At 32.3% G+C, this 24216-nt stretch overlaps 2 protein-coding genes across 2 annotated transcripts in view; one reads left to right on the top strand and one right to left on the bottom strand.

Annotated features, from left to right (window-relative positions):
• Positions 1-24216, top strand: part of LOC124359789 (cadherin-87A) — a 97685-nt gene that overhangs the window by 63341 nt on the left and 10128 nt on the right. Inside the window, exons 9-24 of the mRNA XM_046812819.1 lie at positions 583-780; positions 904-1059; positions 2497-2735; positions 3487-3598; positions 4863-5018; positions 6102-6266; positions 6408-6531; positions 7073-7264; positions 8362-8459; positions 9801-9956; positions 10070-10202; positions 16463-16678; positions 17910-18067; positions 18783-19055; positions 22289-22469; positions 23834-24042. Of these exons, the coding sequence (XP_046668775.1) occupies positions 583-780; positions 904-1059; positions 2497-2735; positions 3487-3598; positions 4863-5018; positions 6102-6266; positions 6408-6531; positions 7073-7264; positions 8362-8459; positions 9801-9956; positions 10070-10202; positions 16463-16678; positions 17910-18067; positions 18783-19055; positions 22289-22469; positions 23834-24042 (2766 nt within the window). The remainder of the gene's footprint in view (positions 1-582; positions 781-903; positions 1060-2496; positions 2736-3486; positions 3599-4862; positions 5019-6101; positions 6267-6407; positions 6532-7072; positions 7265-8361; positions 8460-9800; positions 9957-10069; positions 10203-16462; positions 16679-17909; positions 18068-18782; positions 19056-22288; positions 22470-23833; positions 24043-24216) is intronic.
• LOC124359790 (E3 ubiquitin-protein ligase DIS1-like) lies at positions 11252-15417 on the bottom strand. The gene is made up of 2 exons (XM_046812820.1): positions 15303-15417; positions 11252-12390 (listed from the first exon to the last, which is right to left on the bottom strand). The coding sequence occupies exons 1-2, from the start codon at positions 15303-15305 to the stop codon at positions 11608-11610; spliced, it is 786 nt and encodes a 261-aa protein (XP_046668776.1). The 5' UTR covers positions 15306-15417; the 3' UTR covers positions 11252-11607.

Here is a 24216-nt window from a genome sequence, read left to right as displayed (position 1 = left end):
ACAATTTAAAAATTACTGCTTCGTGAGGTGAGAGTAAGAGAATTCATTAAAGAAAGAGAATATGTAAGGAATGAAAATGTGATACCGAGAAGAGACGTGAACTAGTAACAATAATTATTATTACAAAATAAAGAGATATGAGGTTTTCTAGATATATTCACTTACCATAGGTTTGAGATCAGTGATTAAGTGAAGTTCATGCCACTTGGCTTGGAGCTTTGACATGATGGCTGGACTTGTTGGGGAGGAGTTGCATTTATTTAGGCACTGAGTACTTGACACTTTACTTAAATGAACATTAGTTGTGACAAGGAAAGAAATAAACACACTTATTATGGAGATTGGGTCATATAACACACAAATGGATATGGTGATGCTGAGTTGTTAGTAGTGACATGTAGTCACTATGGGGAATATGAAGCAACTGATATGAGTCTAAGGCACCGATCAGAGAGTGCCATTTTAGGAACATCTGATTGGTGGAGGGTTCTCAAATTTGCTTAGAGTAAGAAGTTCCTAAACAATTGCACAGAGTAAGTATCAAATACATACGTAAACATATACAAACACATTTTTCTGCAGGCGAGAGAAATGGTAGATGGAGTGTTGGGTAACGACTCCTTGACCTCCACCGCGGCTGTGGCGTCTGTCACAATCAAGGATGTCAACGATGAGCCACCCCAGTTTAACCAGCGAGAGTACAGTGTCAGCCTGCCCGAGAACATCCCTGACGGTACCACTTTGCCCAATCTGGAAATGATTGTCACCGACCCTGACGTTGTGAGTACAACTTTTTTTTAGTTTCAAAATTATAAAGGTGGATTTATTAAGATAATAACAGTTTAAGTAATAAGTGGAAAAATATATTTCTATATATTGATAGTAATGATGATACGTTTTCAGGGGAAGAACGCAGAGTTCTCACTGCGTCTGTCAGATGTCTCTGGGTCGTTTGCTGTAGAACCGACACACGCCAGTGGCTCCACAGCTGTTTCTATCCGAGTGGTCAACGGCAACCTGGATTATGAGAACCCCAACAATCGAAAGTTCATTGTTCTTGTAAGTCATTTAGTAACCACATTGCAGAAATTTAGGAAAATATTTAATTGACTTCAAATATAAAGATTGGAATATTATTAATTGTGAAAATGAGTCATGTTAGTGTAGGTTTAGTTTTTTAATAACACTGTCATACAAACTGATTGTTAAAAATTATGTAGGTAGCTTCAAACATGTACTACACAGACTATGACATTGGATTGGCATATGGTAAATGTTATCTGAATATATTCAAGAATCAAGAATTAAGAAGCTTTACTGTCATCAAATACACAAGTGTAAAATAGACATTGTCATCATAGTAAACATGTATTATAACATAACACATTTATAAATATTATTATAAATAAAACCTATATTACAACACAATTACTTTCCTTTAGGTGGTTGATGTATTTGTAATCTAGAGATAAACATTATTCTAAAGTTAAATTTAAAAAGTGATCAACTAAAATACACAAGTTATCAAATATAAATACACAAAAACAGGAAAAAAACAATTAAGTACCAACAGTAAGACAAAAGACCTTCAACACTAATTTTGACGAAAAACATTCAACACTAACGTTTAAAATTCAAACAATTAAAAGTACTGCTTAAACACATTTACAAATAAATAAAAAGTTAAAAACAGATACAATAATATTTTTTAATAACAAACTTATAATTTACATTAATGAACTTATATCACCGTTAGACAATAGACAACCTTTTATGCCAAAAACACCAATAAAAAAGTGTAAAAATGGTAAAAGAAAAATCAAATAAAATGTTGCTAAACTTCATCATGCTTAATTTAATAAGTCGTCTATATCTAAAAATTCTTCTACATTATAGATACAGTTCTTTATCAAAATTTATTTTATGTGTTTCTTGAACAAATTGACTGGCATAGTTTGAATGAAATTAGGTAGTACATTATACAATTAATCCCTTGGTATTGGAAACTTTTCTGAGTTAAACTAAAGATACACTTGCTATTAGCAGCCTATACATGTTTCTTGTGTCATGATTGTGAACTGCAGCTAATTCCTTAAATCTATCTAAATTGCTTCTAACAAACACTAAAATGGATAAAGTATACATGGACAGCAATGTTAGTACACCAAGTTTCTTTACAAAGACTTTATTTATATTGTAATAACTATTTCATTCTACATTATCCCATTCCTAGAGATGGGAGTAGATGAATAGAACTCCAACAGTTTTGAAATTGTACCAAAATGCTGTTACCTAATTTTATTATAATATTTAACAATAAGAAAAGGATTGTTGTTCTTCCTTAATCATTACCATCATTGGATTGAAATTACGGCAACTCAACGTCACCTAATTAAATAACATATGTCTTAAAGTGTACATTTGTTTACCGATAGTGTCATACTGTTTGATCTTCAACATGTAATGTAAGGTAAATAGCGAATGTGTGTTGTGCAGGTGATAGCGGAAGAGACTGAGACAGAACAGAAGCTATCATCAACGACGACAGTTACAGTTGAGATTACGGACAGCAACGATAACGCTCCACAGTTTGAGCAGGAGGCACTCACAGCCACTGTTAGTGAGACAGCTTCCCCCGGCACTGTCGTGGCTACCTTCACCGCTAACGATCGTGACAGTGGTTCATTCGGTCAGGACGGCATCGTCTATCAGCTAATCGGTGATGGTGCTGACAAGTATGTGAATTGATGCAGTTTTTTTATAATTAATTTTTTTAATGGCTCACTTAAGAAAAGTTTGTTTATCAGTATAAAATGGTATTGTTTGTATCAGTGGTAACTATTACAAATCAAGAAAGTAAGGAACTATAAGTCAAATTGTACATCACTTTTAAGATCCTAATGGAATGCATAAAGTATTAATTGCAGTCTCAATTCTATGTTTAATTTTGATTCTTTAATAAAAGTATTAGTGCAGCAAGGTTTAGAAGGTGGGCATGGCTCTGTAAAGATATATTGGAATGAGAACTCCCTAGTAAAAGGGTTCTTGATATGGAAGTGAATTGAAACACAGCAAATGGGTTACAATGTTGATATAGGTGATAGACATCCGACTGGATCTGATATTGACTGGTTATTTAGTAGAGATCATTTTTAAATCCTGGCAAAGTGGTAAAAAGTACTAGAATTCATGTATGTGTGGGTAGTTTTTGAGTTGATGCTTCTGAACACGTGATAGATTTTCGCTGATGCTAAGAAATTTAAAGATTAAGGACTGTCCTAAACTTCACATAACATAGCTGTGGTGGGAAGGTTTGATACAAAGCTAGTATTGATTTAAACTCAAGCATCTGATGAGATACAGAAAAAGTTTAATTACATGTTTAGTAAAAAACATTTAATTAAAGTATTAAGATTATTAGGTTTAATCTTTAAGTTCTCCAAGAGTCAAAGAACATAAGTAAGCATTTATAATTAATTGTTCTAGGTTTGAAGTAGAGAAGAAGACTGGGACAATAAAAGTAGCAGAGTGTGATCAGCCAGGAGCTCCTCACTGCTTGGACTTTGAAACTCGTCAGCTGTACTTCTTATCATTTAAGGTATTTACTATAATCAAAGTCATGAGAGATGTTTGTTGGATGCTCAACTGAATTATAGTAATGTTAATATAATTTGGTTTAAGGTTAATGTATCTGTTAATATTTAATGTTTGAAACCTTAAAACTTAAAACTTTAAAACCTAGGAAACATTTTGGAATACTTGTATTTATCTATTCTTACTACTTTAAAGATAAAGGAATAATTAGTTAACTAAAAGCGGTGTTGTGGTATTGAAAACAATTTCCTTATGTAAGGAAGCCTTAAATGTATTTTGTGTGTAATATTATAAAAGTGGTAACTTATGTAGAGTTTTATAGATATTAAAAAAATGTTATTTTCTGAAAAAAACACCCTCAGTAAATATTGAAATAAATTGAGAAGTTTGTTTTATTTATGTGTATTGAATTCTAATTAAATGTTCTTATTTTGTTTGGAGTATCATTGTTTGACATACTTCATTTTTATTAGTCGTATTAACACCTTCACTGCTAGTCTATATTTTGTGTAGCTAAGCAGTCTCATACTGCCACTGTATAATAAAACATCTATCACAGTCTGTTTGTAACTCTAGAACTGGCAAAATTTAAATTTGTAATGCATATAACTCCTTATAAACAGGCAGAATTGTAATACGTGGCTCATTGAATATTATTCACTAAATAAGTTGCAGTTTAAATAACGTGAAAATTGAATTGAGTTTAAAGTTTCATCAGCAGATCTCGTGCTTTCTTTTTGTATATTCATTTCCATTGAGTTTGTTTTTCTGTCTCTGGCCACTAGAGACCGAAGACTATGTGCACCTAATAGAAGCTTTAACATAACAAGCTTGAACAGTATTATTTCGCTTCCTAATCATGATAGATCTCATTTATTACAGTTTTGTGGCAACCATTGGCCATGTATTTAGTTTTACGTTAACTTAAATAAGTATTTTGCGATATGTGTTAACATTATATTATTTAATTTTTCTCGCAAATAGAATAGGTCCTTCTACATACCCAATGCAGTCTTTTTTACTCCTTTTCATTACTACGTAATAAAAAAAATCACTCTTGATAATACTATTTTGTGTTTCTATCTATTAACATTGGCCAACATTAGTGCCCTCTCAAGACAGTTTTAACTTTTGTGCTTACATGTTTGTATAACTAATTTGATTTAAAAATATAAATATAAGCTTCTTATAAACTTTTAAGTACATTTCAAGATTTTGTTTTAATCAGAGAAGCAAATTCAGTAATTTAACCAACACGAGTTGTGCAGGCAACAGACAACGAGGGTTTGGGCCAGAGTTCTGTGGTACCACTCAAGATCTCGTTACTGGACAGTAACGACAATCCACCGATGTTTACCAGTGACACGTACAGAGCTGTTATCGACGAAGGAGCCACCAAGTTTGAACCTCCTCTACAGGTCCAGGTCAGTTATTTATGTCCATATTTTTAAATTGCCAGTGATAAAAATGGAAATAATCGAAGAATGATATGAAAAGAAGTGACACTGTACGCACAATACTGATCCCTTATTAAATTTCAGATGTGATATTGGTAGAAGAACTACTTGACACTGTATGGCCCCAGCTCTAGGAGTCATCTTATTTTACCTAATTTAGCCATTTCTGATACAACTAACTTATTTCTGGGCAATCCAATATTATCCCTCCTTTTGTTGTTTGTATTTGTAATGTGAGTTAGATGATTCAAACGTGAAGAAACAGAACATAAATTGGTTTTAATTAAGAAGTGCCTTGGTGCAGGAAAAGCAAAAAGATTGTATTTGATATAGCATTTATTCCGTTGTTTGTATGTATGATTTGTATCTGAACAAGCGTGTTATTATCTTAGTAAAGCATAATATACACAAATTTACAAACTGCCTTTATAAAGTTATGTTTGCAAACTTTTTCTTTGTATACTTAAATGTTTTCTTTGAAAAGTACCTTTTTACATTATCATTATAAGTAAAACAGGAGGGAAATTCATGGTTTTGTGAAAATTGTTTTAATATTTTTATGTATATACTCTTACTGGGTAAACAGAATGGCATATCAAGTGTAGATATTGTATTCCAGTCAACTTTTATGTGGCTGAATATTTACAAACATGACAATTTAAAATGGATCATAATTGTTGAGATAACTGATAAAATGATATTTAGTATACCATGGTACTGATAGTGGTAGCTGATAAGGTCCTATTTCTGATGACAGATTGTGTTGTACATTAAGAGTGAAAGTTGTTTAATATGTAGAATACCAGTGAGTAGTTTACTTTTTACTCATCTGAGACCATTTAAGGAGCATGCTGAATTTCTTGAATTCTAAGATAATCGTATTATTGAATCCATTGATATTTTATATATAAATATAAAATATCATATATATATATATATATATATATATATATATTGTACTGAATATTGGAGAAACACTTAATTTATGTCAAAATGAATCTTGTAAATTTAACATGATCGCATGTAATCACAAACAATGTTATTTTGCAGGCTCGAGATGCTGACAAGACGTCACAGATAATGTACGCCATCGTGGGAGGCAATGATCACCAACTCTTTGCGATAGATAAACATTCAGGAGAGATCACAGTGGCAGATCCTAAAGGCTTGGACATGTCTGAAGTCAGTGCCGACTATGTTAATTTAATGATAGAGGTAAGTCAGTAACAGTCAAATCAAGTACAGCTAGGCCGAAAGTTATGATAAATCAGAGGGAAAAATAGAATATTTTCTTTTCCCAACTATGTACAACAAAAGATATATTATGGACCATACTGTACAATCTCAATTTTGCAGGCCAGTGATGGAATGTTCCACAGCAACTGTTCTGTCAACATTACGGTGTTGGATGTCAACAACAATGCTCCTGTTTTCCCTGAAGATAGTTACTCTGCAGTTGTCATGGAGGACACTCCAGTCGGTTAGTTGATCTGAGATTTACGTTTTGAAGTATACTTTGTGATATTTGTAAAAAGATCAATAGGTAGAGCTGATGACCACACAATCTGAAGGACTGGAATTTGGATCTAAATTAGAGATAGGGCAGTCTCAAATCCTGTATGTGACCATAGCTCTATTCATTAATACTGTTGAAATCCTACTGTACTGATTCTTCCCTTATTATGATGAGATAATTGCACATAAGGGCAAAATTAGACAAGCCCATGAGGATGGGCCAAATAAGATTATAAAGAAGACCAGCTTCTCTTCTAAATATACTTTGTCTTTTTAGGCTTTTATAAAAAAAAAATAACAAAAATATCTATCCCATATGATAAGGAGGAATGTCGTCTAGTTATATTTATTTTGTTAGTTGGTGTTTTAAAATTTTACTTGTACCTACTAAGTGTACACTCCTTTCTTGCTTTGTAATATATGGAAAAGTTGAAATAGTTCTTTTAGTAAATATCTAATTAACTACTGAGTGTGTAGTAGTATGACCAGTTGGTGTTGCATGACAGGAACAAGTGTGACGAAGGTGTCAGCAACAGACGCAGACATGGGAATCAACGCAGAGCTCATCTATCGGATAGAGAAGGGAGCCTTCGAGGACTTTGCCATCGACAACCAGACTGGAGAGCTGAGGGTAGCCAGTAAACTAGACTATGATTTACGCAACTTGTACAGTATTCATGTCATAGCAGTGGACGGAGGTTAGTGAAAACATACTGTACTTTCTCTATTTTATTTAACACATTAATAATTTATTTCTTCTTTATAATAAAAGTTGAGTTTCCAAATACAGAGGATGTTTAGAAGTATTAATTTCTTCCAGGCATTGTCAGGAAAAAGGTGAAATTTAAAAGAATAAAAGTAAAGAAATTTTTAGAAAAGTAAAAAAATTTGTATTTTACTTCTGACTTTATTATATTAAAAATATATATTGTACTAAAAGTTAACACCATAGCTCGTGTACCATCTGCCACAGTTAATGTTAATATATTATCGCCATTATCGTTTTCTAGATAGAGTTGATTTCCATAGAATAAAAGTAAACAACTAATTTAAAAACTTGTTGTTAATTTTTTTAATTTTAAAAGGTAAAATAGTATTTATCCTAATTAAATTTTGTATGTCTGAGGTGGTATTTTAATAATAAATGACAACATAAAACTTTGCTAGTAAATAGAAATTTACAATATAGTATATACAGTGCATTCAGAAAGGCGCTGTGCACTGCAATTGTGACTATGCATTTATGAAAATATATATAAAGAAATCACTAAGCATTTTGAAGAAAAAATTAATCTAATACCTTAATTACATTGTTAAACCCTACCTTAATACATAATTACATTGTTTATAAAAGGTGTTTAAAATGGCCTCCGTTGGCATCAATACAGCATTGCACTTGTTTCATTTTGTTTGCAAACACCTTACCCAAATAAAGAACAGTGATTTCTAGAATGTAGCAAGTCCGATATCATACTATTATGCTAACTTTGATTTTGTTGGACTTTGTGCCATAGAAAACACATTATTTTGTCCAGATCCTACCCTCTTTTCAGAAATATAACTCCTGCCCATTTTTAATTAAATATACGTGGAATCTATATAAACTGTATAACATTTATATTGTCTACGATTATCTAAATAGCTGAAAAGCTGGTAAAAAATAAATGTGTAGAGTATGATGCTGTATGTACATGATAACATTGATGACATAAATATAAACTCAGCTACATTGTCTCATAAGATAGTTATAGTAATGGTCCAGTGTTATGTAGTCTGAACACAATAATTTGTCCAGGAACCCCAGCACTCACCGGTACCACAACTGTACAAGTCACTGTACACAACAGCAATGACAAGATTCCATTCTTTGATCCTCCAACACAAAGGGCCGAGGTAGGTGGCTGAGGTCTCTAACATAACAATAGATTAAACATGTTTTTATGAATATTCAGCAGCTGTATAGTCCACACATAAACTAATTTCATAGAGCAGTATTGGTTTCAGTTTGTTGTTTTTTAACATTCTGTTTCAGACATGGGTTACAAAATAGAATAAAAAGTTTGATAAAAATATACTTTACTCTTGGGTAATTTTAAAGATCCCACCAAGATACACTAAAGGTTACTAAAAGAAATACTAGTTTAACGCTCTGGTGGTGCGGCTTGTGTAGATCAGAGTGGTTTTGGAAAACTGTCACTTGGTCAGATTCAGGCTCTTCTGATTATATCCATGCAAATATACATTGGAGAAGAATGATAGTGTTTGAGCTGGCTGGAAAGGTCTCTGATGACCATCACTTCAGTCTATTGTGATTGGATGTCAATACAAATGAGAAAATTGAAGCCTTAAAATGATTTTAGTGAAATGTTCCAATTTTGTGGAAGAGTGTCCTGTGGATGAAATGTAGCTTTCGGTGGTTCAGAATGGGTTTAGTCACAATAGTCACAGCTTAAAAAAGTGTTCTATGTTTTTTTTTTTTTTTGTGGATTATAAAAGAAAAGCCGAGCATGCCATTTCATTTTAGTCATGTATAGGCATGTTTCATGTAGTTCACTACTTATAGATCTAAGTTAGCTGGAATATAAACGCGATCTCTTTAAGACACATCTTATAGTATATTATAATTTAGTATTACAAAAATGTTCAAATAAAATCTTTTGTAAGTAACATCAATAACTTCTGGTTTGCACTCTTCTAAACACTGCTTCCACCATTATCTTCTTGGAATATTTCAGCCTTGCTGTGGAGAGGGCGAAGTATCTTTGGTCAGCAGATTTATTGGTAGTTTAACATCTGTTGTCTGAAGATGGATCTTCATAGTGAGGCCGAAATATTTCAAGAAAATAATTGTGTAAACAATGTTTTGACACGCTATGAACCACAATACATAATATTGATGTTAGTATGACACCGGCCGCATAAGCCTAAGATAATCTTCTTATGCTATTATTGTAACTTATACCTGATACATACATAATTTTACCATGTATATTGTAATGAATTAGATTAGAAATCATAATCCTGTCATTTGATGTATTTTTTTCAAAGAAACAAAAAGTAATAAAACAACCTATAATTTATTTCTAAGCAGTACTTCTATGTAATTTTTTCAAATTGACATAATTTTGAAGGTGAAGTGAAATAACAATAATTCATTGTATTCAATACAAAAGTATATTCATATAAGGAATTTGTGGGAAATATTGTGGATGTAGCATGTGTTGGTGGTTGCAGGTTGCTGAGGATGCTCCGGTAGGAACTGTCATCCACCGATTACTGGCCAGGGACTTGGATGTCAACTCTTCAGAAGCTCTTAACTTCGCAGCAACCGATCCTATCACAGCCACTGACAAGAACGGCAAGGAGGTGAAGAGTGATGTCACATTCAAGGTAAACTGAAATTTGTAAACTCTTTTTGTATAAAAAAATAACATATCTGAGCTGAATTAGACAAAGACATTGTACCGTCACTAAATTTTTCAGAAAATTGAATTTGATTGCAGGAGTTCTTCACAGTGAACCGAGCGACTGGTGAGGTGAGTGTTGCTCGGACGCTGTTGCGTGATGTAGCTGCTGTTGTCAGCATCACTGTTCTAGTCACCGACATCACTGCTCCTACAGTACAACAGGGCACAGGTATGTTGTATTACACTACTACCATACTTATTCTGATATTTTAAGATTTTGTTTATACTAATCAATAAATAATCTTAACTCACTATATCATTACCTTGCTATACTATATATTTCATTTTAAATCTTAATACCCAACTGTACTGGCAGCTTAAAACGAGCCTCATACAAACAATGCACTTTTAGAATATGATTTTTAGTCGTAAATTTTGGAATTTTTTAAATTTGATAAATAAAACTTTTTTTACATAAAATAGTATAAAAGGCCATATTGGTCCTTTTATTTTATTTGAAATTTATTTCTTTACATAGAAATACTGTTGTAATTTATAATAATTTGTCAGAACAATGTTTTCCAAAACACTGGAAATTTCTTGTGTATTGATTTTTTTCTTTTAGTACACTATCATTTTTATAGTACTTTATTATTAATTATTTAAATTTAAATTAACTGTGGAATTAAATTTTTCCTCATGTGTTACAACAATATTAGTCTAATTTATACTTAAGCGTTAATGCATTCATTACTTATATGTTGTAAGTGCAGTTTTACGAGTATGTCTCCACCCAGTTGTTCATAAAGTATTCTTTATACTATATTGTTTACTGCATAATATTGTGAATGAAAAAAAGAAAGAAAAAGAAAAAAGCACTTAAGAAATATATGCACTACATGCACTTCTCTGGAATTTGGCCTTATAGTATGTTTTATGCTATATTCTTGTACAAAGCCTCCTTGATGCTGGGCCTGACTCTCTGGTCAATTACAATGTGTCCTAGGGGCAACATGTGGTGAGGATAAATATAATCAGTGATGTAACTAATAGGGTTGGAATTTTGGGGATATAACCCTCCCCAAAGGCGTATGATATTTAAAAAAATACTGTATAATAGCAATTAAACTTGTTTAAAACACAGAAGTTTAATGTTTTGAGTTAAATTAGACCTATTTAAATTCCATACCCATCTTCAATCAGGTTCATCTCCAAACAAAGCCAAGTACTAGTTACACCACTGAATAAGACTATGGAATTAAAAGAAATTTATATAAATTTTAGAACGTTCTATAAAAAATATGTATTTGACAAAATTTTTAAATGTATTTATCACATTATAAATTAAAATTTTACCATAAAATGGCATAAGTTAAATGTTTTAAAAATCAGCTCTTGCAGATACTAAATGGTACAAACACTAGCTGTCTCCTTTAAGGAACCATTACAAGTAATCAAATTCTGATAATAAACTGTATCAAATCCAAGCATGCTAATTATAAAAAAAAGCATTAAAAAGTTAGAAAATATTAAAATTTTACTTTAAGTAATAAACAGTCACTAACACAAGCTAGAAATAGCTAAAGTCATTAAAAACTAAACAACAACAACAAGAATGTGAAGAGAAGTAGCCTCTATTTTGCTGAGGGAATACTGGTTTTTGCACACTGAATGTTCATGATAACAGTCCCAAACTCGTTAGTGAGTTGTTGCAGGTTTGCGACAGGCACCCATAGACTATACAGGCTATTGTCTTGGATCTCTCTGTCATCCTGGCTGGCAGCCCTTATTGGAAATTTGTATATTATCTCTTCGTTCTTTCTGAAGCTCAAGATGAAGTGATAGGTGTAGGTCGGTTTCTGCAGAGGTATGTGTCTGATGTACTGGATGAGTTCTCCAGAGCACCTCTTCGTGTGGAGTACAAAAACATTGCTTTCAAAAGTGAAACGGAAATTTTTCGAGTTCCAGGACAAGTCAGAGAGAGAGTGTGGGATTTCTAGTGTCTGGTCTTTTATTTGGAGATTAAGGAAGAAATGTTTGTCATCTCCGTGGATGAGCCAGTCCTTGACGGTGCCCTTCCAGTCGCAGAGGTTGTTCTGTCCCAGCGTGCAACGCATCTCCCGGTACTTGCAGAACTGTTCATGGCGACTGAACCGAGATATGGCCGTGCAACCTCTGCTGGCAAACTTGCACATCCCTGGCAGAACTTCTAGCAACTGCTCTAACACGTGTGGACGAGTTGTCAGGAACTCCTGCATACATAGCGGGCACTCTGTGACCAGGATGTCTCGGCACTTAGTGCATATCGCGTGCCCGTTGACACATGCTGTCATGGGTGGCTGGGCGCGCAGCAGGCATATCGGGCACTTGGTGATGTCATCAATTGATTTGATCAGGTTAAGGAGTTCCGTGTCGTTCTAGAACATAATATATAACAAATTTTGGGGTTTTTTATTAGTAAATTAGAAACACCCTAAAAAAGTATTCCAATCTTGACAACGTTTTATATAAATATTTATAAGTTTATAAAATCTATAATATTTTTAGCAGGTTCTTTTGTATAAACATTAAAAAATTAAAATTAAAATTATTGAAATTGAAATTCTATATATTATATTCCCATAAATATTACTGTCAGGGTGATAATAATATAAACTAGATAGAAATGAAACACCTCAAGACTGCAAAATATGCTTACTAATATTTGATTTAGAAGCAATACAATATTTATATTATTTTTTATTTCTGAACATAACACAGACAGGAGATTTTTGCCAGAATCTATGTGACTCGCTCCATGTAAGGAAAAACGAATTTGTACATCTAGCCTCTTGGATGGACTATTATTGTGCAGTAATGGTCTCTTGCAAATGCATTCTGAATTAATGAATAACGTTTTTAGTTATGTTTTAAAAATAATTTTATTTCAAAATATAATGGTGCTATAACTAACTTGATCAGAATTTGTATGTCCTTATTTGTTAAAATAAGAAGAAATCAATGAAATTGCTTGAAAACCCAATTAAATTAGAATAATCATATAATATTTGTAAAGTTGTAATTTAAATATGAAAGTAAAAATATTTTATGAACTTTCTAAAAATGAGCAAGCGTGGGGGACAGTAACTATTAATTAATTAATATAAAGATCTGTTTTCCTCCACATTCAGTAATAACACTGTGTGCCACGTGATTAAACTAAAGTATGCAGTGTGATCAGAAGTTGCGCAGTTAAAATAAAATTCTGCACAAAAGTGCAAATCGACTATTGTATCGCATGATGAGGCGATTCGCACAGTAGCACTCCACTGTACAATTGAGACAAAAGTGTCTTGCTATTATGTAGTTGGTTGAAGAATAGGATATGGATGAATAATAAGCTCAACTGTTCAAAAGTGATGTAGTGAATTGTTTCAATATAGGAGTCAGGTGCATGCTTTTAGTATTATTATTAATAGGCATCTGATGGATAATGAAGTAAAATTCAAGGAGTACTCTTGATTAGCGAAAATCAGTTTTCCTCTCTTTTTGACTTGGTGCATGATGATTCAGACACAGTACACAACTTAGTGCTCTCGATGCAATGGCTCCCAAACATGATACATATTACATGCTCTAGGGTTTGCAATTAATCATGCACCGCACTGCTAGAAAAATGGTCTCATTTGTTTTGGAAGGACCAGTGGTTTCACCAACTGTGGAGCATGAAGCATGCAGTGTATTAAGCCCAAACCTGTCACTAGAAAAATACCCCTTTAAATCACCTAGTAATTTGTAGAAAGCAGAGTAATTTCATTCTATTGCTTATTATTTAAATTTTAATATCAGCGATTATGTTTTAAATAATTGTTATTGTTTTTTGTTTACATGTTTTTTGTAAAATTTGTGTTCATAGTCAGTGTCGTAACTTAAATCTAAGTTTTACGGTTCATACCAGGTCTAAAATAAAAATTATTTGTATAACCTACAAATTATCAATATTTTACACAATGAACGTATTATAAAAATCATGCATTATAAAAATCTAACAATAATATATAGTAACCTAAAAGCTAATTAGATAGTTGGGTTAAATATGCTAAGCTTATGCTGTTATGATGGAAGTTAAGTTAATGATCAGTGTTTCCCAAATATCTTACTAAACTTATTATTATTAAAATATTATTATAATAAGAATGTATATTACAATAGTATTAAAACATCTCAAATAAAATTTAGGAAGTATATAATAATTATTCAAGTATTTTTTGAACATCATCCAACAAAGTATGATAAAGAATTAATTATCAATTGAGTAGTAGCAGATATCCGTAGTAACTTTTAATAATCAATAGTACAAATACAATTTTAGTGTAAGTTTTATTTGCTCTTTTTAAATACAACCTCTTCAGTGCCTATCTGCATCACAACTATTATTTAAAAGTATTAACACAATATTTATACATTGTAAACTGTTATAAAAACAATTTAATCGTTTTTAATATGCCAACACACCAAAGATTATGTAGTAAAAGTTACTGTTAACAAGACATTTTTTTAAATCGTAACTAACTCAGTTTTGAATAAAACACTGAATTTGATATTTATATGAGATGTGATAATGAAATGTAAACAAAGCATTGCCTATTGCGTGAATATAATTAATTAATTATTAAATATAATATAATGGGAGGGCAGAAGGATGTGTCCTCTCCTTCCCACAAATCACTTCCATAAATAACGGGAGTTACTTTAAAATTTATGTAGTTTATTTCTGTGTTTAGAAAAATAAAGTAAATATAAATAACTTCCAGTTTTTATATCTGTTGATAGAACAAAAAATACTTTTGGTGCTTTTCATCCAAACCTGGTCTTAATTGGATCACAAATTTATGAATGTTATGTGATGAATTTTCAAAATTGCAGTTCGGTTGAAAATCACCAAAAACTGGTACCTGTTTTCTTACCTTAACTAATTTCAAAGCGATTATTTGGTAATAATTATTATTGATCCAACTAAATCTGCTCTATTTCTTTGGTATGGATAAATGATGACATAGAAGTCTTTGACATAATACTGATCATCTGTTTTCATGATAAATAAATTATGTACTATTTAGTTACATTGTATTCTAGTTTTGAGGGATGAAAAAGGAGAACAAAATTACAATAAAATTGATTTAAAAGTAATGCATAGATAAAGGTAGTATGTTGTACCCTACAAATTTATGCTAATTTTAAATTACAACCCAATTTTTTGTAGGTAAAAAAATATATAAAAATATAAAACTATAATGCAGTTATATTATTTAAATAGAATAATATTATAAAACTAATAGGACAATCTTACCATTATAAAAGTAGTTGATAGAAGAGGTCAAGTGAATGTCAAGAGTGTCAACTACAGGCTGGAGCTGGCTGGTCAGCACACATGTTCTGTCATGTCCGTCAGCTGTTCTCAAGCTATCTCTCTCACTGTCCTTATCTCTAGATCTGTGTCATTGCCCAAAAGTTCCTAATGGTCTAGAAAAACAAGTAACTATTATGTAAATGATGTATATGCTTATTAATATAATTCACTGTCAACTATATCACAATTCCCTGTAAATTATTTAGTTAAATATATAAACCAATGTATTTTTCCTATAGAAAAACAGTTATGTTTTGACAGAATTTTTACATTTCAATTCACAAGCAGTATTATGCTGAAGTTAAAATTAAATAAATCGTCCATTGATTTATATAATCTTGCCAAATATTGAATAAAAATAGAATAAATTAATAAAAGTTACCATTAGAAATATGTTTATTAAATTTAAATTAGTATATAAAAAGTATTATTGTTGTAGAAAAATTGTAACATCATTGTTTTTTTATGTTACAATTTAACAAATTGGATAAGATATTTAAAATATAAAACGTGTAAATATATACAATATAAATTACTACAATTATTTGTGTAGACAAATTTTAGTTTCTTTATTTTTTAAAATTACATACAAGAACCTTTATGAAATTGAATTACTTCAATTTAAACAAGTGTACTACTCACTCAACATTACAATTAATTTAATTATACAATTAAAAACATTACATGTAATCAAATACTAATTTGAATACATAGTGGTTAAAAAAATGCATTATCACATTTTTGATTCCTTTAAACATATATTGCATCATAAAAAAAATTAAACTAAAAAAATTTTATGTTGTCATCTTTTTAAAAAAAGTATGTACATTTTATATTGTACTGATGTTAATAAATCAGTAAATTTTGCAATATTTTTAGTTTATAGCCAGTTTTTATTAATAAGTAATTTCTGTTAAGTTGAGTTTAAAATATTTTCTTTAGTTCTGATGACGTTTTAACACAAATTTTTAAATTGTGTTGGTTGTTTTGAATTTAAATATTTGTATACTGCTTTACTGAACATTTTTGAGTTTAATTACCATTTTAAACACAAAGTCAACATTAATATGGAAGTAACCATATAATAATATAACTTTCAGGGACTCTGATTGTGACGATCATTGATGTGAATGACTATGCCCCTGAGTTCCCCCCACCATGGAGCCGTGATAACCCTGCCTACATATTGGAGTTGGTAGAAGGGCAACCGGCAGGGGCACATCTCGGAACTTTCACCGCCACTGATCGGGACTCCAACATTGCCCGCTACGAGATCAGCCCTCCCAGTCCCTACTTTGAAATCAACAATGCTACAGGTTTGAGAATTTATAAATGCTAGATAAATATTAATGTTTTAATACAATCTTTACATTTTTCAAAAAATACCTGATGTATATAATTTTCATAGCATATGTGTTACCTATTATTTAACATGTGAAAAATATATTACATAAAAGTATCCATATCGTTATTAAATATTAGATGTTTCAAAAAATAAAAAATAACCAAATTGTACGAAATTTACTAGTAAACACAAAAACATGTAGTGTTATGGGGCTAAGAAATTAAAATGGTAATGATTTTTATGTTTACAGAGAAAATCACAAAGTGAAGAAATTCCCCCATTTTCTTCAATTGGAACTTATACAATTTTAGTACTTACAAGTAAAATTGTGTTTACTAATCTTTAGTATTTGTTCATCTATTTTATAAATTGGATATGCAAAAATATCAAAGTTGTTTCTTTGTAAAAAGTAATTATCTAAAATATTACTACCTTATTATTTTTCAAATATCAAGCCACCTTTTGTGTTTCTCCAAAACAACTTTATGCTTGGAGAAAAATTTGAAAGATTGTTAGTTCAAAATAATTTTAATAAAAAAATTTACATTATGGCTTGTGAATGGGGTTATAAAAGTTTGTAGTGTCTAACTAAAGCTGTTTATCTAACTCTATTTATGTCTTAGCCAAGATGAAATTGTAAGTTTGTATTCCGTAGCAAAATAAATTATCTTGGCTTAGTGTATGCAGTGTGCATACACTTACAGAACTATGTATATTATTAAAAAAAAAATAAAAACTGAAACTTATCATTTGCGTTCTTTAAAGCATGTTGGGCGGGTTCTCTTTTAGCATATTTTATAACAATACCTTATTCCCATGAAATAAAAAAAAATGTAAACACTAAAATAATGACAAAAGCAACTTAATATTAAGTGAGTAAAAACAGTAAACAAACACAGACCATTTGCCAGTGTGAATGACTGTCCCTTTTACATTATGTGATATCACAAAATGCCAAAATATGAAAACAATATTCTACAAACTATACATCAATCTTTGCAATATTATCAGTTTATGTCGACCTAACATTGGAATAACAGAGTTTGGTATAATAATGTTGCCAGTACATCTATTGAAAGTCAGCTTCCACACCATAAGGATGTTGATAGAAGTCTTGAGTTTAGAGCTGTCCATACAGTACGAATGTTGATGTTAAGAGTTTATACTGACAATTACTGTGTGTAATAATATGGGTTACACAGGAATGGTGACAACAGCGCAGAAAATGGACTACGAGGAAACACCTCAGGCCAACTTCACCGTCATCGCATACGACAGTGGCGCACCTCAGTTTTCGGCTCAGGCACACGTCACAGTCAACATCATCAACATCAATGATATGGATCCTGTGTTCAATCAGGTATTTTTCAGCCAATGAACTTGTTCAATTATCTGCCTTAAACCTTCATCCTTGTCAAATGGCTCCAAGTTGTGAAACAGATTTGTAATATCTGACCTGATGTAGATTTAGCCAATAGCCATTTGTAATTTTATAACAATTGAATCTTTTGTGGTTTTATCTTTTTTAAGTATGATCTTATTTGTGCTGTTTACAACAGGTTCTTTACAATATCTTCAATTGTGTCCATTTATATTTGACAATTATGTAGTAGTATCATCTTGCAACAAATCTGGAAAGCTACTTGAAATTGCAGTGAAATTGGTTGAACAGTGTTTGCAATTCTAATGATCTAACTGCAGTGATACATACTAGACTTGGAATAATTTTAAAGTCTGGCTGTATCATTATTTATTGTTCAAGTAATGGTCAGTTAATTTCATACTCTTATCTTTGTTCCCTTAAAAAATCAAGATCAAGAATTTAAATCTAAAGAGAAAAAAAGATGGGACAATGTACGTCTTGTGATAGGTCTATGAAAATTATTGAAAAACATGCAATATGTTTGAAGCAAAATAATTATTTTAATAATTTCCTGGTATTATTGTATATATAATTTACATAATATTTTTTGTATATTAAAACACATTTGTATGATTTTGGTTCTTGCAGCCTGATTTATAAATTAAATTTGAAACAAATTTAACAATCTTTTAAATGAAACAATATGTTGCAGACTGAGTATGTTGCAAGTATACCAGAAAATTCACCGGTGGGGACTTTCGTGGCGATGGTTCACGCTGAGGACAAGGATGCAGGGGACTATGGAACTGTCAGGTACAGCTTGACGGGGGCACACAGCAGTGGCTTCACAGTGGACCCTGTGTCGGGAGCGGTCACTGTAGTGGATCCCAGCTTACTGGATCGTGAAGCTCGCCAGGAGCTCACTGTGCAAGTGGTGGCAACTGATGGTGGACCGGGAGAGTCTGTCAGAACTGCAACAGTACCGGTAAATTGCTTGTATTTTTAAATATAAGTTGTAAAAATATGATTGTTTAAAGTGTTGTTCAGTGCAGTGGCCTTTTATGTTCATAATTGATGTCAATAAAAACTTTAAATGGCTAATAGTCTGTAGATTGATATGAAAACAAAAATTGGTATAAAAGTTATTTCTTAATCTTTTAGCCACCACGTATGAGGTATATCGTGCAGAACTAGTTTTGTGAATGCCCCATGGCCGAGATTACTTGTTATTAAGTTATCAGTTCTGTTGTTTACACAGTAAAAACTGTTATATTGTGTTAATTAGTGTTATATTGAATTTAAAATATATAAGATATTTCTTTCTAAGTAGTACTGATATTTTGCAGATTTTATTAAACCCACTTGAATACCATGTGCTTTGAGTCGTTCAAGAGTTCAGGGACGTTACTTCTGCTAAAAGTTTTACTGGAACAATACTCAACGCTGGGTAGTATTACGAAAATACACTCGGCACTTCGTTGAGGCTGCGCGCCTGGGATCGCAGCAGTTTAAGCGTTGAAGTAGATTGACAAGTATATATTGAATTGTGGATGTGTAGTATACAGGGTGTACATAAAGTCCTGCACTGGTATAATATTTTCTAAACGATAACAGATAAATGAACAAGATTTGGTACATCAATACTACACCTAAAAATCTACTTTTTGAAGGAACTATAAGTTTTCTGTAATATCATGGGGACGTCCCGCAAGGAGTCAGAAGGAAATCTTAAATAGGAGCATAGGTCAATATGCACATCATTTTAAAGGGCTTATCTAGCAGAGTTTAATGCCGCAAAACCGCACTCAAAAAGATTGATCCAGTACAAAATGGCGGCTGTTCAAAGTTTTTTACTTGGTTACATTTCATTAGTAGCCATAACCCCGGTAAAGCAAAACTGCAACCAAACGAATTACTGCAGATAAATACTACAATTTGATTGTCAGTTGTACAGAAGTGAATTACGATGTAGGTTATCCTCAAGGGGTACAAATTTGGTCCTAATATATTGATAACGGGGAAAACCTGATAAACTGTAACAATTAGAAAGCTCTTATCTATGGGTCACAAGTTTGGACTTTCCAATTAGCCAGTCTATTCATAGTAGGCTATTCTAGTTTTCTTGTTTTAGTAGTGCTGTCCAACCTTTCTATCAGTGCACTTTAGTACAAAAGAGTTTGTCGTATTGCTTGTAGTTCTTCAACTACACTAATGTCGCTTGACGAACGTGAACGTATAACACTTCTTATGATGGTTGGTTGGGGAAACAACAGACGATCACCACGAGGAAGCATGCCATTTATTTCATGACTACTTTCACGAGAGGCAGCCAAATTTCTAGAAAAACTGTAGGGGAGAACTGTTCAACGCTTTATGGAAACAAGAAGTGTTTCCGATCGTCATAGGACAGGAAGGCCCCGTACTACGGACAACTGAAGGCAACTCTTTAGATGTATTGCAGTCATTTATTGAGAATCCGCAAGAGTCCCTACGCTCAGCAACACAAACTCATGACATCTCTGTTACGTCTGTTAAAAAGATTCTGAAAGGGTCTAATTTTAAGCCTTATAAAGTTGATTTGGTGCACGAATCAACGATGATTTTGATCGACGTATAGAATTTTGTGAAACTATGATGGCCAAAATAGATTGCAACGAAATTGATGCAAACAATATTGTGTTTTCAGACAGACGAGTGTTCATTTATGCTGAATGGAAGCGTAAACAGGCACAATTGCCGTTACTGGAGTAGCGAAAATCCTCACTGGAAGCGGGAGGCACATACGCAGTATCCACTAAAGGTGAATGTCTGGCTTGGTGTGATAGGTACCCTACCCAGTTGGTAGGTCCTTTCTTTATTGAAGGAAATTTAAGTGCAATATCATACCAACGTTTGCTAGAAAATGAAATTTACACCAGCACTTCGAAACATGTTTGGAGAACATTACCAGAATATCTGGTTTCAACAGGACGGAGCACCCCCACACTACGGCATTGAGTAAGAGCCTATTTAAAACACCGTTACCAATATATTAGGACCAAATTTGTAACCCTTGAGGATAACCTACGTCATAATTCACTTCTGTACAACTGACAATCACAATGTAGTATTTATCTGCAGTATTCGTTTTGGTTGCAGTTTTGCTTTACCGGGGTTATGGCTACTAATGAAATGTAACCAAGTAAAAACTTTGAACAGTCGCCATTTTGTACTGGATCAATCTTTTTGAGTGCGGTTTGCGGCATTAAACTCTGCTAGATAAGCCCTTTAAAATGATGTGCATATTGACCTATGCTCCTATTTAAGATTTCCTTCTGACTCCTTGCGGGACGTCCCCATGATATTACAGAAAGCTTATAGTTCCTTCAAAAAGTTGATTTTTAGGTGTAGTAGTATTGATGTACCAAATCTTGTTCATTTATCTGTTATCGTTTAGAAAATATTATACCAGTGCAGGACTTTATGTACACCCTGTATGTATACTTATATTTTTAGTTTACATCCTTTTTATAAAGTATGTATGTATCGCTTTGTCAAAATGTTTCTAGTTTTCATGTTGTATAATGTTTTGGTAGTTTATAAATCTCAACATTACAGCCCACTCAAATCGTCTCAAAATGTTTTTCTTTGTCTTACATTTGAGGATTCCAATGTGATTACTATGAGAGCAAACTAAGTGGTTCTTGTCGAAATATATGTCGGTATATAGTCAAAATTATAATATAATATGAAACTCAGGAAGTAAACCAATGATGGAATCAGTTCACAGTTGAAGGTGAAGCTAACTGATGTGAACGACAATCCACCTGTGTTCACTGCCCATTTGTAAATAATTGATGGAATCTTGTGGTGTTCACAGTTGAAGGTGAAGCTAACTGATGTGAACGACAATCCACCTGTGTTCACTGCCCATTTGTAAACAATTGATGGAATCTTGTGGTGTTCACAGTTGAAGGTGAAGCTAACTGATGTGAACGACAATCCACCTGTGTTCACTGCCCATTTGTAAATAATTGATGGAATCTTGTGGTGTTCACAGTTGAAGGTGAAGCTAACTGATGTGAACGACAATCCACCTGTGTTCACTGCCCATTTGTAAACAATTGATGGAATCTTGTGGTGTTCACAGTTGAAGGTGAAGCTAACTGATGTGAACGACAATCCACTGTGTTCACTGCCCATTTGTAAATAATTGATGGAATCTTGTGGTGTTCACAGTTGAAGGTGAAGCTAACTGATGTGAACGACAATCCACCTGTGTTCACTGCCCACTTCTACACAGCTTCTATTGAGGAGACAGTGTCCTTGTCACCTCCGGGCCCTATTGTACAGTTCCGGGCCCAGGACCTCGACCTGACCTCACAACTCCGGTATTCTATCCTGTCAGGCAATGTGGGAGGTAATGTATATCTTGATCTTATTATTGACTTACTTTGAAGACAAACAACTTATCTTGTGTTAATTTTCATGAATAAATTTATTTAGCTTTTGGTATAGTTTTTATAATGGTAATTTTTATATGCTTCACTTTTGAACTGCTCTATGTTTGTGGTGGATTCAGCTAAACATTTTAACATTTTGTAGTTTTCCATATTAAATGTCTTTGTCCGTTCTTAATCTTTCCTAATATTTTAAAAATAGAAACGTAGGAAAAATTGTGTATTGTAAAAATATTTTAAAAACTACAGTACTGCTAATTTTAATATTTGCCTTAACTCAGTTTTAAATGTTGATTGTTCAATGTATTACATATGCGTTTACAATAAAGGCGGGATAAACTGATCATTACCCTTAGTAGTAAAGTATATTGATAAACATCATTTATGAAATGGCCAAATAAACCGAGGATATAGAACATTGCAATTCATTTAGTCACTTTAATAATCTAGTATATTCAAATATTGTTCACAAAACTGTGAAATAGGATTTAACAATTAGTTGACAAGAGTTCAAGCCCATTGCGAAAGTTACATCCATTGTGAGGGGAACAAAATAATGAGCGGCTACTTGTCCAATGTCTTCTTAGAGCTCCTGATGTTTTAGTACACATTTAGTAAAGACGTTAGTACATACACCATGTTTGTCTGCTGATAACACCATAATATAGATATTTCTGTTGCTAGCTGTCACATTATCTTTTGTTTAAACAATCTTACATTTTTTAAATGCAGTATCTGTGTTATATTTGTGTTATTGTTGTAATACTTCCATTAAAAAAATAATTTCTTGCATGTATTAATTGGCTTACTGTACTATAACCTTTTAAAAAAATACAATATATTTAATAACTTCTTGGTGCTTTATAGTAAAGGTTCTAAATGATTAAAAATGTAAACTATTTAAAAACATATTTCTTGTTACAGCATTTTGTAATTAATATAAAAGTTTTGACTTTTTGAAAGTATTGTTTTTTTATTTTTAAATTCTCTTAAAACATTACTCACTTCTAAAAAATGTTTTACATATGTGAGTTTTTTCCTAAAGTGTAGCTGTGTGTTAAAAATGTACATATTTTAACATGAATTGCTACAGCTTAATATGAGAGTAGAAGTAAAGTATTAACTAAATTTAAGTATGTTTTAATCAACATGTTGCTATTTAAGCATTTTTATTTTTAACTTATTCTAAAAATTTGTGTATTCTTATAACAGTACTAGCATTTTTAAATGGTAGGTCATTTTTAGTAAGAAAGGTATAATTATACTGTTATATTCAATTACAAAACTGGACACTTCAAGAACTAGACAGTTTGTAATGTTACAGATGTGTTCAGCTTGGACCCGGTAACTGGTATACTGTATCCCCAAGTGTCTCTGATGGGCCAGCCACACCAGTACACTCTGATTGTGGGGGTGAGTGACGGAGAGCACACGGACCAGGCCAAGGTAGATATCACCATCCTTGACGTCAACCAGAACCAGCCGAAATTCATTGACCCTCCCTCCCAGAACGCTACTGTCTACATCCCTGAGGTAACTAACATGTGTGGCTGCTAGTGTTGTGACTGCTTCTAGGAAGTTTTTGCCTACAGTGAGAAACAAGTTTGTGATTAAAGATTTCATTCTGAATTCCATCTGGATTTGCTGAACACTCTACTTTTATTGTTGCTGACACATACAAGTTTTTGTACCTACTCTAATTTTTAT

This window comes from Homalodisca vitripennis, chromosome 4 (genome assembly GCF_021130785.1).
Source record: "Homalodisca vitripennis isolate AUS2020 chromosome 4, UT_GWSS_2.1, whole genome shotgun sequence".
Taxonomy (NCBI): domain Eukaryota; kingdom Metazoa; phylum Arthropoda; class Insecta; order Hemiptera; family Cicadellidae; genus Homalodisca; species Homalodisca vitripennis.
Note: the sequence above shows the minus strand (reverse complement) of the source record. Positions and strands in the feature narration are given on the sequence as shown.